Below are 15,268 nucleotides of genomic sequence, written 5' to 3' on the forward strand. Positions count from 1 at the left end.
TATTTTCATTTAAACAAGTTTCCTTTAGTAAAAAATAGCAATTTAAAATGTAATATTATATTTTATTTAAAGAGAATATTACAAATAGGTGTCTCGGTGGCGCAGTGGGTAGCACGAATGCCTCACAGTAAGAAGGTCGCTGGTTTGAGCCCCGGCTGGGTCAAATTTCTATGTGGAGTTTGCATGTTCTCCTTGTGTTTCCTCTGTGTGCTCCGGTTTCCACCACAAGTCTAATGACATGCGGTAAGGTGAATTGGGTAAGCTAAAATTGTTTGTAGTGTATGTGTGTAAATGAGTGTGTATGAGTTTTTCCCAGTGATGGGTTGCAGTTGGAAGGGCATCCGCTGCGTAAAACATTTGCGGAATAAGTTGGCGGTTAATTCCGCTGTGGCGACGCCAGATTAATAAAGGGACTAAGCCAAAAAGAAAATGACTAAATGAATGATTATTACAATACATTTAATGCTATAATCTAGTAATATAAAATATTACATTTACCAAGGCAACCTTTCTAGTTTCTTATGTTTTTATTATTTCTATTTGAAAATTTACAAATATTACAGTCAATTGTGAAATATAAAATTTGACTTCTGAGGAAAATAAAAATCTGAATTGAGAGGAAAAAGTCTGAGCAATTCTGAGCATTTTTAAGTTTAGAAGTTTTACAAATATTATAATTAATTATAATTTTTACATAATTTTATTCATGCACTTATTTTTTTTGCCAATTTTGCACACTAAAACTGTTACAGCAATATAAAATGTAATTTTATATTATAAAGTGAATATTACAATATATTTAATGTTATAATATAGTAATATGTAAATATTATATTTTCCAAGGAAACATTTCTACTTTTTTATTTATATAGTTGAAGTCAGAATTATTAACCCCCTTTTTATTTTATTTTTTATTTTTCATATATTTTCCAAATTATGTTTTTCAGAGCAAGAAAATGTTCAAAGTATGTCTGATAATATTTTTTGTTCTGCAGAATTTCTGCTAGAATTAAAGCAGTTTTTAATTTTTCTTAAAACCATTTAAGGTCAAAATTATTAGCCCCTTTATGCTATGTTTGTATTCTAACCTGCCTAGTTAACTTAATTAACCTAGTTATGCCTTTAAATGTCACTTTAAGCTGTATAGAAGTGTCTTGAAAAACATCTAGTCCAATATTATTTACTGTCATCATAGCCAAGATCAAATAAAGATTATTAGAAATGAGTTATTAAAACTATTATGTTTAGAAATGGGTCAGTTAAAAAAAACTGGGGGAAAATTGGGGGAAAAAATAAACAGGGAGGCTAAAAATTCTGATTTCAACTGTATATGAAAACTTATAACTATTACAGTTTTATATTTAGTTTAAGATAGCCCTTAACTGCATCCTGTAAACAAGCAAACATAACAAAATTAATAAATAAATAAATCTATACTTTCACTTTTCCTTAATCCCTTCCTGCTCTAGATTGTACTATTTGAAACAATCTCTGAATTTTGTATTACTTGCACAACTCATGATTATTTCCCTCTCTATAAAGTATATTTAATGACTCGCTGCATTTCACAGTTGTATGTTGCCTTAAAATAGAAGCATCTGCCATACAAACAACTAAAAATGTCAATTACTTATTGGTTGCCAAATTAGACAAAAACCATGAACGGTGAAAGTAAATGCGGATGGATGAAAACATTATCAGAAAATGTGATCCAGGAATTAAATGTTCCTGCTGTTGGAAACTACAAGCCCAAACGATCCAAAAGGTCAAAGGGCAAAGCAGCAGCTGAAGCCCTTCGTGTAGGCATGAACAGCAGCTTACCCATCTGATGGACTTATAATGTGTTTATATGTGCGCCAAAACCCACGATACACCATTTATTACTAGAATTATTAAAAGCGATCATGTTATGTTAGTCTGAAGGAAGAAGTCATGAAGTCTGAAGTTTATTTGACATAATAATGACATAATCCTCCCTCTAAAGCAAGTTATCAGTCCTCCTCTCACACAATAAGCAACTGAAGATTTGTATTACACACTAAAGAGGAGAAAAACATACATATATCGAATATATACATCCTGTTTTCCTACTTTATCAATTGTTTAATGTTCCTTAACTCAATTTTTTTTCAGCTCAAAGAACTTAATTTGAAATGAACATTGCTAAAAAGTGAACAGGAATTTAATAGACAAAAATCACATGCAGGTTTTTTCCTGTCTCTGATTTGCTTTAGCGAAAAATCTCTGACCAGTCATTCATCTCTGTCGAGTCATCCAAACAATCTGTCAACACTATAAAAGATCTATAAACTTGGGGACATTCAGACTCTAATAATCTCTCCATTTCGATCTTAACAGCCCTTTCTTTGCCTCTTTCTTTCCGCACTCTTGCAATGAATCCCTCCTCAGTCTGTTTTACAGCACATTTGCCATGTCTGAAATACTGTTTTACCCTCACACACTGAGTTTTTTTCCACTGCAGTTCATCCCAGGTGCTAATCCTCTCTAAGGATGGTGACCTGACAGTCTTCGTATACGTTTAAACATGCCTCCACATTAGACATTTTAATCCTGCACCACATAATTATGACAGAGTCCTGTACATGTTTAATCCCCACAAAAAGCCAAGCCCTCGGTCATCCTTTACTGCATATTAACATCCCAAAACCATTTGAGCTGTCACTCATGCTAACACCACAATTCCCCATTCACCGTCTCCATCCTACTGTTGCTGCGTGTTCCAAAAACAGACCCCAATTTCAACCCCACTTTCAAGGCTGCTCACCCCCACTCCAGTTGTCGCCCAATTGCTCCAATCACATCCCTTCATCCCTCTTCCAAAGGCCTTGCCCCTTCCCTACCATATTTGTCTGGTCTCGGCCAATAGGGGGCCTCCGCTGGGTGTGCCCTGGCCGATGGTGAGCCTGGTGTCTTTATAAAACTCTACGGAGATGGGTGGAAGTTCGCACTTTCTGTCAGCCCTGCGCTCCAGAGGGAGGAGAGGAGAAAGAGAAAGAGAGAGGGGAGAGAGTATTAAGGGGCCATCTGTTTTGTCCCTATCCTTCACTTTTAAAAAAGTGTTGGTGCGTACCCTCAAACTTCTCATTTAAAGCAAAATATAACGACTGGATATGTTAGCTTAGTACTTGGATTTGTCTGCATTTCTCTGAGAGGGAAAGTAACTCATCCTTTTTTTGTGTTGTTTTATTGAAGTCTCCCCTTTGAGCAGACAGGATGGAGAACGCACACACCAAGGAGACACCAGAATGCCTGGCCTACTTCGGCGTGAGCGAGTCCACAGGCCTCACACCAGAACAGGTCAAGAAGAACCAAGCCAAGTACGGATTCAACGGTGAGGAAAGCATGGGCAAACTGACGGAGCCATCTGAAAGAATATGAATGGATGGATGGTTGATCACTGTAAAACAATGTTGGGATGAATTTGACAGAACAAGCTATTTTAGAGGTGTCAAGAACTTTAGTATTTTAAATGTTTTTGTAAAACATGTAGATGTTAGTTGTAATTAATTAATTAAACTATAATATTAATAATATCTACTTAAAATTGAGACTGAATAAATCCCCAAAGTGCTTTTTTGGTAGATTTTTAGGTAGCTCTAAAGGTGTGGTTCACCATCAAAATAAAAATGTACTCACTATTTACTTGCCTTCAAGTGCTTCCAAACCTTTAAGAGTTTCTGTTAAACACAAAAGAAGATATTCAATTTTAAAAAGTTGTAAAAAACCCTCTAATCATTGACTTACATACTAGAAAAAACAGTTAGTGGTTAGAGGTTTTCAGCTTTCTTTTTATGTTAAACAGAAGAAACTGAAACTGTTTTTGGAACAAGTGAAGGGTGAGTAAATGATGACAGAATGTTTATTTTTGGGTGAACTATCCCTTTAAAGACAAAATAGGCCAGAAAAGATGCGCTGCCCATGTTGAATAATAACGTTAGGTTGCAAAAGCAAGATTGAAAGGTGTAAGAGGTAAGAGAGATCACTTCTGAAAAAGAAGCAAGAAAGTGACAGCTAAACACAGGGGCCATTTTGAGCCTTGAACAGAAGGTCAAACAGGACGAATGACTAGATTATTAGCAAAGCAGTCTTATGTGTGAGCTCAGCTCATGTCAGAAAGAACAGTATGAATGCCTAATTTAATACACTAGGTTATGTTGGTTGTTGATGTGAAAGGTACCGACTGCGAACTCTAATGGTTCTGTTTCTAATCTCCTCCCCTCCATTCATCTTCTCAATTGGACCAAACCGACCAATCACAGAGCTGCCAGCTGAAGAAGGTAAAACTTTATAGACTTTGAACTATCAGCATGTTGTATTTTATGCATACTGAAAGTGAATTCCTTTTAAAAACATGCCTTTTTATGTATGTTTTAAGTCAACCTGTGTCAAGATTGACTATATAAATAATTCAACCACTACATTCTTCCTTAGGTAAGAGCATCTGGGAGCTGGTGGTGGAGCAGTTTGAAGATCTGTTGGTCAGGATTCTGCTTTTGGCCGCCTGCATCTCTTTTGTAAGTAAACAGAAACCACATAACCACACAATGTAGTCCAAACCATTCAGAAACCTTAGTGGGCTTTTGTGGTTGACTAATTTGATTACTTGGGTTTTGGTTAGCAGCCTCGGAATTGTAAAATTTACTAAATGAACAGGGTTTTATTTAGGAGTGCAGACAATGATTGATAATGCCAATGCGAGGGACAGGGACACATTTTCCACATTCCCATCCGTTCCTGTCAGTCAACTTTAATGGTAACCCTACAGCCCCGAGTATATAATGGGTACGCCATAATCCAGTTGTTTATCTCTGTCGGGTAGTATGGAACCTTTATGGTTACGGGAAACAACACTGTTAATATGAGGGGCTAGGCATCTTTTCTTAGTCCCAGAAATGCATATGCCCTTGCTCCTGAAATCTGAGTACATGCCGCTCTGATAATGAACGAGTGTCGGCATATAAAACTGCAGATCTTTCTTTTTTTTCCAAATCTGTTTTGGAACAAATGAAGCAGTCGGCATTAGTTCTGCTGTTTTGTTCAGGCCCATGACATCACAGCTGTCATTATGGCCTTAGAAGGCCAGGAAAGAAGCTTTGAAGGGAAGCAAGGACAGAGAAAGGAGAGAAAACAAGAAAAGAGAGAGCCTGGGTGATTAAGACAGAGAGAGAGTAAAAAGGGAGTTATTTTAAGGTGGTCTTAAGCCAGTCTAAGAAACTGAATCCACCCACAAAGGTCAAAGATGGTAGGAATGAAAGACAGATCGGCGTAAAGGTGAAAGAGGAAAAGACAGACAGCAGGTGCTAACGTGCCATAAATCGAGTGCCACACGTGAGAATTGCTGAAAGAGGATCAGCTGTACTTTTGAAATGAGCAACATGTACATATGAAAGGAAGAGCGAGTGTACTTTCTTGAGCAACTTTCAGAGGACATGAACACACACATTCACAAGTACGCAAACACCTGCTGGCTCTTTATATAGACTCTAATGTTCTTCATTGTAGATCTTCACACTGTTTCTTTTGTACCTCCCATGTGGATCTTGCATGTCTCAATTATACTCCATCTCTCTCTGTTCATCAGGTACTGGCCTGGTTTGAGGAAGGTGAGGAAACAGTCACTGCCTTCGTCGAGCCCTTCGTTATTCTCCTCATCCTTATCGCCAATGCAGTGGTTGGAGTATGGCAGGTGAATATGCACATCCATTTTACATTCCCATTTTTTTTCCATACTTGTGAAAGTTTAGTCATGACTGGAAATAAGAAATGAGGGAAAATGATCAGGAATAGTCCCCAAGCTGCATTGCCTACAAAGGCTATCAGTTTAAAAAAAAGGGATGAAAAGTTCTTGAATGCTTTGTTAAATGATGATACTTGGGACTTAATATTTCTAAAGTATTGCAGTTCCTTAATTTCAAGAGTAACTTAGGAGTACTGAACTAGTTTGGTGCAACTGTAAAAATACACAATGAATGGCATTATTAGAGCTCAGAATGGTGTAAATAACATCACAGGTTAAAGGTTAGGCACAGACAAATTCACTCTCAGGAACGCATGATGACAAAGGCCCGATGTCAAAAATACTAAAGGCTGATCAGGTTTCATCAAGGGTCCATGGGACGGGGACAACAGTCATTTGGAAAGTATGCACAACCTTGGAAGGAGAGGGCTGTGAAGGTGTAAAATACTAAAGGAGACCAGGATCTGATGTGATCTTTGTTTTTGTAGGAACGCAATGCGGAGAGTGCCATTGAGGCTCTGAAGGAATATGAGCCAGAGATGGGCAAAGTCTACCGCTCTGACAGAAAGAGTGTGCAGAGGATCAAGGCCAGAGAGATTGTCCCTGGAGACATTGTGGAAGTTTCAGGTATACCACTTGAATCATATATCAGAAACACAAAAACCCAACAATAATGTAGCACGTCAGAATAGTGCAATGCACTGAAAATGCAGAGTAAGCAACAACTTTGAGCCAGCTGTTACACCATGTAGTCACAACGATGTCAAGTAATGGGACACGCGTGTGTAGAGGGGACAGGATTATATGGGACTTGTGCCCTTGAGAAATTGTGAGCGTCCTTTTAAGGCAATTACAGGGTGTCTGTGTGTGACAGCGGGAGGAAGAATATAGAGTAGCAGGATCAGAAAAGGCTGAAAGAACCCGCGAGAGCACAGGCAAAGAAAAGGCCTATATATAAATACATCCCAGCACCTGTTCCTCTACTTGCTCTCTCGATCCCTAGCCCCTCTCATCTCTTTCCCTCTTCCACCTGTTCCTTCCTCATCACTCATTTTTCTGCCTAGCCACTTGTTTACACCACACAGAAGGTCAGCTTGTCCTTGCAACTCTTCGGTTTCATGTATTTGCTCTTTCATCCCTTTTGAATTTCCAGGCTTTCACCAAAAGATCAACAAATATTACTGACAGTGGCATCTATAAGCTAGATCTGGGAGCGATCCAGCTCCTGGTGGGCAATTAATCCTGCAAAGAACTTCCAACATGTTTTTAAGACCATGGTTAGAAGTTCAAAGATGTGTTAAGGTAGAGTTGGGAGATTTGTAAGTTGGATTTCCAGGAGCTAGATTGGATAACTCCAGACTAGAATAATGATTAATAACTCTCAAACCATTTACCCGACAGAGATATTAGAGACCCATTCTAAACACATAACTTTAAAATACAACAATAATATATATTATTAGTGGGCTTTAAAGAAAACCATCAAATCAAAGATAGGACTGAGACACCCTTAACGCCAAGCATCACTCAAGACTCGTTCTGTACTTTGTTATTCTGAGTTTAAGTATGTATTCTTCATATATGAATGTTTTCAATCTACCTTTTCCTGTGTAGTTGGTGACAAAGTCCCTGCTGATATCAGAATCACCGCCATCCGCTCCACAACCCTGCGCGTCGACCAGTCCATTCTTACTGGTATGTTTGTGAATTACAAAATCCGTGATTACCTCCTAATACTCCCAAAAAAAGTGCTGAGATGTTTGACCTTCTCTAACTACCTTCATCACTTTATTTTTAGGTGAGTCTGTTAGTGTGATTAAACACACAGAGTCTGTTCCTGACCCCAGGGCTGTCAACCAGGACAAGAAGAACATGCTTTTCTCTGTGAGTGTCCCATGCTTCAGATATTTGTTGCTAATTTTCTCTGTCTCTAGAACTACCACTAAAACTCCCTCTTATTTTACTAGGGCACTAACATCGCTGCTGGCAAGGCTATTGGAGTTGTGGTTGCCACTGGTGTGTCCACTGAAATCGGTAAAATTCGTGACCAGATGGCTGCCACTGAGCAGGAGAAGACCCCTCTGCAGCAGAAGCTGGATGAGTTTGGTGAGCAACTCTCCAAAGTCATCTCTCTCATCTGTGTGGCTGTCTGGCTCATCAACATCGGTCACTTCAACGACCCCGTCCATGGTGGCTCCTGGATCCGTGGTGCCGTCTACTACTTCAAGATCGCTGTGGCTCTTGCCGTAGCTGCCATCCCCGAAGGTGTGAATACAGGACTTATCCTAAATATCAAGCATCAATGGTGAAACTTGATCAAGAGTAAAGTGCTGTTTCAATGCAGACTTTGTAAGTTGTGCAAATCAAACAGAGCATATTTGACACTTTGCTTTTGTGAGCAGGTTTGCCTGCCGTCATCACAACCTGCTTGGCTCTGGGAACCCGCCGCATGGCCAAGAAGAACGCCATTGTCCGCTCTCTTCCCTCTGTAGAGACTCTGGGCTGCACATCTGTCATTTGCTCAGACAAGACTGGCACCCTTACCACCAACCAGATGTGTGTCACAAAGGTATGAACCAATGAAGATATCAACCAATACACTGCCCAATGCTATCACTACAACCACAAATTGTTGATCTCTTTGTATTTAGATGTTTGTCATTGAGAAAGTGGAGGGTGAATCTGTGACTCTTGACCAGTACGACATTTCTGGATCCAAGTACACACCAGAGGGAGAAGTGTAAGTCATTTTAAATTTAATAGGCAGCTCATGAACAAACATGCGCAGACGGACTTATCATTCTTACTTTGTACCTTGCAGTACTAAGAACGGACTTCCTGTCAAGTGCGGCCAATTTGACGGCCTTGTTGAGCTGGCAACCATCTGCGCTCTGTGCAATGACTCCTCTCTGGACTACAATGAGGTAAACAAACCTTTATCCTGCCTCAATCTCATCTAAGCCATTCCATTTGTTGAGCAATAACCAACTTTAACTCTCCGTTACAGTCTAAGGGAATCTATGAGAAAGTTGGCGAGGCTACAGAGACTGCCCTTTGCTGCCTGGTTGAAAAGATGAATGTGTTCAACACTGATGTTCGTGGTCTGTCCAAGGTGGAGAGAGCCAACACATGTTGCGCTGTAAGTACCTCACTTCCTTTTCTCAGCTTTTGACATTCCTTAGGTTTATACTGGTCATCTGATATTTCCATAAACTTAATGTCAGAGTTTTAACCAACATTAGTATTGTGATACATTTTCAATCGAATTAGACTATTGAGTAGAGGGTTTTAATTTAACACTCCTCCTCACCATCTATCACACATAGAAAATGGCTAGAGAGGAGTGGTTAAGCATAATCTGCCCAATCAATATGGTGTCATCAGACAATGTCGCTAAGAAGCAGATGCAAATTTTCAGATTCTGTTAAAGATGGCCAGGATGAACAAACATTTTCTGTGGATTCATTTGTACAGATTATTTGTTCACCTAAAGATGAGCAATGTGCACAAAGTAAATAGTGTAAATTGTGATTTCATGAAGAGTTTAACGCCCTATTCACACGGGGCATCAACGCTGCCCATTCACTTTGAATGGATGACGTCAGGCGTTGCCGAACTGCATTGTGGATTCATCCGCTTCAGAGGCATTGCTCGCTGCAGAATTTGGGACCAGCTCAACTTTTCAAGTGCCGACGGAAGCCAATCAGAACGCTGCATGCTAATACACCAGCTAGACAGTGGCCTATTGCTGACTGAATTTTATTGGCTGACGCTGCTATAAAGATCGCGTCAGCCAACTTCAGACACGCCTTCAGTCAAGCGTTGATGCTGAAGCCCCGTGTGAATGGGGCGTAAGGCTGGATTTGAAATAGTAAAATTGCTTAGAATACCTTAACTCTCTTGGGTCAAGGCCAAAAGGGTATTTTTAGCAACTTCCATTTCGGGAATTCTATTAATGCAGTTTGCTTTTGGTTTCCTAGGTGATCAAGCAGCTTATGAAGAAAGACTTTACTCTGGAGTTCTCCCGTGACAGGAAGTCCATGTCTGTCTACTGCTCCCCTGCAAAGGCCTCCAAGGCTCCTGTTGGAAACAAGATGTTTGTCAAGGTAAGACCAATCATTTAGTTACCTAGTTAAAATTAATATCTTAACACGAACCTGAAACACGAATCCGTTACTGTTCTAGGGTGCTCCTGAGGGCGTTATTGACAGATGTGCCTATGTGCGTGTTGGCACCACTCGTGTGCCCCTGACTGGTCCAGTTAAAGATAAGATCATGGCTGTGATCAAGGAATGGGGAACTGGCCGTGATACTCTGCGTTGCCTGGCCCTGGCAACCCGTGACAACCCTCTGAGACCAGAGGAAATGAACTTGGAAGACTCCACCAAGTTTGCTGAATATGAGGTATTTACATGAAAAGATGGAGAGAACAAGGAAATATTTAGTATTTAAATGTAACTCAACTTGAGAGTTATGCTTAACTGAATTTTGTCAAAGCTAATCCAGTTTCTTGTTGTTCTTAGACCGATCTCACCTTCGTGGGTTGTGTTGGTATGCTGGATCCTCCCCGTAAAGAGGTTGTTGGATCCATTGAGCTGTGCAGGGCTGCTGGCATTCGTGTGATCATGATCACAGGTAAATCACTAAACCTGAACCTTAATCTTCAAAAAGCACTGAAACATCATCACTGTTTGTATCTCTTCATTGGTTTTGTGTTTGCAGCATCACTATTTGTTGTCCTGTGACAAAGTAATTTATCCTAAATGTTTTTTTTTCCAGGTGATAACAAGGGCACTGCTGTGGCTATCTGCCGCCGTATTGGCATCTTCAGTGATGATGAGGATGTAACAGGCCGTGCTTTCACTGGCCGTGAGTTTGATGACCTGCCACTGCCCCAGCAGAGAGAAGCGGTGCGTAAGGCCTGCTGTTACGCTCGTGTTGAGCCCTCCCACAAGAGCAAGATCGTTGAGTTCCTTCAGGGCTTTGATGAGATTACTGCCATGGTAAGGGAACCAAGTGGAGCTAAATGAATATAACAAAAACCAAAGATCTTACACTTAATCTTAAGTCAGTAAATGTCACTCCCTGACTTAAACCTAAAGTAAGAAATTTAAGTGTACTACAAAGTAGTTCAGGATTACCTTTTAATTTGAGTTAATATTAAATTCTAATATACCCTAACCCTTCTACACATCCCACAGACTGGTGATGGTGTGAACGATGCTCCTGCCCTGAAGAAGGCAGAGATTGGCATTGCCATGGGCTCTGGCACTGCTGTTGCCAAGTCAGCCTCTGAGATGGTCCTGGCCGACGACAACTTCTCTAGCATTGTGGCCGCTGTTGAGGAGGGCAGAGCCATTTACAACAACATGAAGCAGTTCATCCGTTACCTCATCTCCTCTAATGTTGGAGAGGTTGTCTGGTGAGTGGTAGTTTCAGTCTCTCTTTTACATAAACAGGCATATCCATTAACCCTATGGAATTGGGGTAAGGTTGGCTTTAAAGCTGATTTATTTCCTCAATCATTTATCTCCTTTACAGTATTTTCCTGACTGCAGCTCTTGGTCTTCCTGAGGCTCTGATCCCAGTTCAGCTGCTGTGGGTGAACCTGGTCACTGATGGTCTCCCTGCCACTGCTCTGGGCTTCAACCCCCCTGATTTGGACATCATGGGCAAGGCTCCCCGCTCCCCCAAAGAGCCTCTTATCTCCGGCTGGCTCTTCTTCAGATACCTGGCCATTGGAGGTATGATACTTTTCATTTTTCTGATTTATTTCTGATCTTTTGAGGTTTAGAAACCTTTTCTGGTAACCTCAGAACATCTTACAGATTCTGTTGAATCCCTTTCTCTCAGGTTATGTTGGTGCTGCAACTGTTGCTGCTGCTGGATGGTGGTTCCTCTACTGTGATGAAGGCCCCATGGTCTCCTTCTACCAGCTGGTGAGAATCTGGCATGATCTCATCTAACACTGTTGGTGATACAGTATGTGCTTACTGATGTCTCTGAATGTGGTACATTTCACAATAAAATAATAATGCTGCTGCACCTATCCTCCTGTCCTTAGTCCCACTTCATGCAGTGCACTGCTGACAATGAGGACTTTGCCGGTATTGAATGTGAGGTGTTCGAGGCCGCTCCACCAATGACAATGGCTCTGTCTGTGTTGGTCACCATTGAGATGTGCAATGCTCTGAACAGGTCAGTACTGACCTTCTCCAAATACAATCGCAAAAGTCATAAAAGTTTATTAGTTTCAGTTGACTATAACATACATCGATGCATGTTTTTGCAGCTTGTCAGAGAATCAGTCTCTTTTGCGTATGCCTCCATGGAGCAACTTGTGGTTGGCGGGAGCCATGACTCTCTCCATGTCTCTGCACTTCATGATCATCTATGTGGACCCTCTGCCTGTAAGTCCTGTGTGCACTGAGCATGCTCAATTCAGTTCAGTTTGTGCATTTAGTACACTCTAAAAATGATTTTCATAATCTAACATTGAGTCAAATTTGGACAAACCTAATCGTTGAATTAAAAAAGTATCATTTATTTTTAATAAAACCCAACGTTGAGTGTCCATATTTGAGAAAATGAGGGTTACAATAAGTGTAATATTGCCATCTAGGTTAGTGTCTGCCACCAGAGGGCAACCAAAGTATGCATTTAGATAATCCCAGTCAATAGACACTTACCTTTGACACTGTCCCAAACATTGCCACATATAATAAACAGATTTTCAAAATAGTAAGCTTATCATATCACAATTTCAATAAGCCATCTGCTAATCTCTGCCTTTTCTCCAACAGATGATCTTCAAACTAACCCATCTCAACTTTGACCAGTGGATCGTTGTACTGAAGCTTTCCTTCCCAGTCATCCTCATTGACGAAGCTCTGAAATTTGTTGCCCGCAACTACCTGGAGGGTGAGTAACCATTTACCACAAGATCACACATTTAAAATATTTCTGTTTTAAGATGTACAACATGACTACTTTATTTATTTTTATAAGTAAATAACAGTTCCTGGCTGTTGATAATTAAAATGAACCATAAACACTTATTCAATGTAACATCTTCAACAGTTTCCTGTATCTAATGGAGATATTAATTACTAACTAAATAATGAACAAATATAATTTACAATGATGACCTATTCATTTCCCTGTACTTTCTTGTAATCTACTTATATATTGACCTTTTTTTTAACTCAATTACTTTGTGGCCGATTTCTTCCAGTGGTGTAAATATTCCTCGCTTTTACCCTCTCCCCTTAATCAAACCCCTTTTATCTTATTCCAGCCTAATCCTGTTCCCCTCCATATTCCTGTAACAAAGCCAGGTATCCCACAATCCTCTCTGTCTGTGCCTGCCTATATCCCTGTGTCTGTTTGTGTGGACCAACTGTGCCATGTTTTTTTGCTTGTTATTTGACATGCATATATATTCAACCATCAGTCATGGAGCTCCTCGGATCACATGACTAATACATTTGTTTTTACACAGTAATGCACTTTATACAGTAGTGATAGATGTTATAGTGGCTGCTGGATATCATCATCAGCAGTAAATGCTTAAAGAATTAGTTACCCACAAAATGAAAATGCTATCATCTTTTACTCAACCTTTACTTTTTCCAGACTTTTATGAGTTTATTTCTCCAGTGGAACACCAAAGAAGAAATTTTGAAGAAACCTGTAACCACTGACTTCCAACATATTTGTTTTTTCCACAAATTTCAAGGGGGAAGGTACATTTTTAATTTGAGAAAATGCTTTTTTTTTTTAAATAACCACCAAGTGCTCTCTCTCAAACACACACACACACATATATATATATCCCTGTGTTTACAGTATCATTAGGATGATGACTAAATATACATTTACAGTGTTTTATATAAATATAAAACACTTTGTTTACCTTATGTGGCCCAACTTCATGAGTTCTTTTCTATAAACTGAAATATATCAGGAAGAATATCTTACAATCAGATTAAATCAACAAATCCCTCTTGACACCACAAAGATGGCAAGTTAGCAAGTAGATAAATTTAGTGTTTATTTAATAACTGACTGTTTAACAAGGCTTAAGAGGTGGCATGAATGCACTATAATTACTAATAAAAATGTCATGAGATTTAAACCTAAAACCGCCAGAAGGTGGAGACAAGTCACCGTCTTTGCCACTGAATGATTGACTTAATGGAGTTGTTCAAACAGCTGATTCATTCACAAATGTCTTTCTGTATGGACAACTCAATCAATTAATCATAGATTTATTTATAAACAAAACATGGTATGGAGATGTATAGCGGCTGAGCTGTTTGGAAGCATTTTGAGAAAATGAAATCACATTATTTGCATTCAGATTTTAGAGATAAGAATGACGGTTCATTTTAGAAACAGGAAACCTAGAATCTGCTGCAACTTAGATATTAACGGCGAAACTTGAGTTGCTAAAGAAAATGTTAGCAAGCCCTGTTAACTGTGTTTTGCAGTGGATACAGAACAACTTAAGTAACACTTGCATCAAGCTGTCTAAACTGATCTGAAATGCAGTTATGCATGGCAGGTACAGCACATATATAATAATAAACAACTAAATATCATTCCTTCTGTTCTCTTCTTTTTTAAAAATACAAAAAGTCGCGTCTGAACTGCTCGGTTAGACATTTTGGAAATCGCGTGAAATAACGCAATGAACTGTATCGCGCTTATGTGTGGCAGCTTGTTGTTTATTAGTCATAAATTACCAAAAATAGAAAATGTTAATATTTAATTTGCATGATAATTTTTACATTACACACACTGTGTTAATCTAAAGGGGTTTGTAAGGGTGGAAGGGGATGATTTTTGTCATTTTTTCTATAAGGAAGGGGGGGGGGGGTGCCATCCCTCCTGCACCCCCCTTCAATTCCAGCATTGGTTACAGGTTTCTTTAAAATATCTACTTTGGTGTCCACAGATGACAGAAACTCAAAGGTTATAAACCACTCTAGGATGAGTACATTTTCATTTTTGGGTGAACTATCCCTTTCATTCTAAATTCTTCCTCAAATATGTGGTCTTGACAAAGATTCTGATGAATTAATATGATACGACTGTACATTTAAAGTTGTGCACTTCATAGCTATGTATGCCTAGAATATTTTGGCTTTACAAGAGTGCTGTTGTGGACTAATCTATAAGGCTTCCTGTCTCACATGACTTATTTTCTTAAACAGAGAAAGATCAGAATCTAGTGTCCAAAAAGTGGGACTGAAAAGGAAGAACTAAAACAGCACTCCACGCAGAAAAATGACATTCACCAGGAGTGATACAGAATCCAACCGGGAACCAGTGAAAAATCACCCATAAAATGTAAAACCTTACAGAACAAAATGAAAAAAAAATATTTAAGTAAAAAAAAAAAGTGTTATGTATATGTATTAAGACTTAATTTAATATATATAATGTTATGAACAGTATATTCTAATGAAAATGCTATTCTTAAAATAAAGATGTGTATAAAACAAG

At 39.2% G+C, this 15,268-nt stretch overlaps 1 protein-coding gene across 5 annotated transcripts; it reads left to right on the forward strand.

The window, feature by feature from the left end:
• The first annotated feature begins 2,965 nt into the window (after positions 1–2,965).
• On the forward strand, positions 2,966–15,267 carry atp2a1 (ATPase sarcoplasmic/endoplasmic reticulum Ca2+ transporting 1). 5 transcript variants are annotated; one of them, NM_001007029.2, is made up of 25 exons: positions 2,966–3,083; positions 3,214–3,352; positions 4,281–4,298; positions 4,453–4,535; positions 5,603–5,707; positions 6,247–6,385; positions 7,373–7,453; positions 7,557–7,642; positions 7,726–8,023; positions 8,161–8,327; positions 8,410–8,498; positions 8,580–8,682; positions 8,766–8,897; positions 9,739–9,864; positions 9,944–10,162; positions 10,282–10,393; positions 10,538–10,761; positions 10,960–11,180; positions 11,300–11,502; positions 11,612–11,697; positions 11,823–11,956; positions 12,051–12,168; positions 12,562–12,679; positions 13,056–13,095; positions 14,977–15,260. In NM_001007029.2, the coding sequence occupies exons 2-24, from the start codon at positions 3,235–3,237 to the stop codon at positions 13,058–13,060; spliced, it is 2,985 nt and encodes a 994-aa protein (NP_001007030.1). In that variant the 5' UTR covers positions 2,966–3,083; positions 3,214–3,234; the 3' UTR covers positions 13,061–13,095; positions 14,977–15,260. The 5 variants fall into 5 exon arrangements, with proteins under 5 accessions (NP_001007030.1, NP_001428355.1, XP_087098194.1 ...); NM_001441426.1 differs by having other exon boundaries at positions 3,230–3,352; XM_087242068.1 differs by lacking the exon at positions 4,281–4,298 and having other exon boundaries at positions 3,214–3,361; positions 14,977–15,267.
• Position 15,268: the final 1 nt, after the last annotated feature.

Source organism: Danio rerio, chromosome 3 (genome assembly GCF_052040795.2).
Source record: "Danio rerio strain M-AB ecotype USA chromosome 3, GRCz13ab, whole genome shotgun sequence".
Classification (NCBI taxonomy): Eukaryota; Metazoa; Chordata; class Actinopteri; order Cypriniformes; family Danionidae; genus Danio; species Danio rerio.

Coding starts and splice junctions, on each gene's coding strand:
- atp2a1 (NM_001441427.1), top strand. CDS start 3,235: ATGGAGAACGCACACACCAAGGAGACACCAGAATGCCTGGCCTACTTC. Junction 4,536..5,602: donor TGGCCGCCTGCATCTCTTTT/GTAAGTAAACAG, acceptor TCTGTTCATCAG/GTACTGGCCTGGTTTGAGGA. Junction 12,680..14,976: donor TGCCCGCAACTACCTGGAGG/GTGAGTAACCAT, acceptor TTTCTTAAACAG/AGAAAGATCAGAATCTAGTG.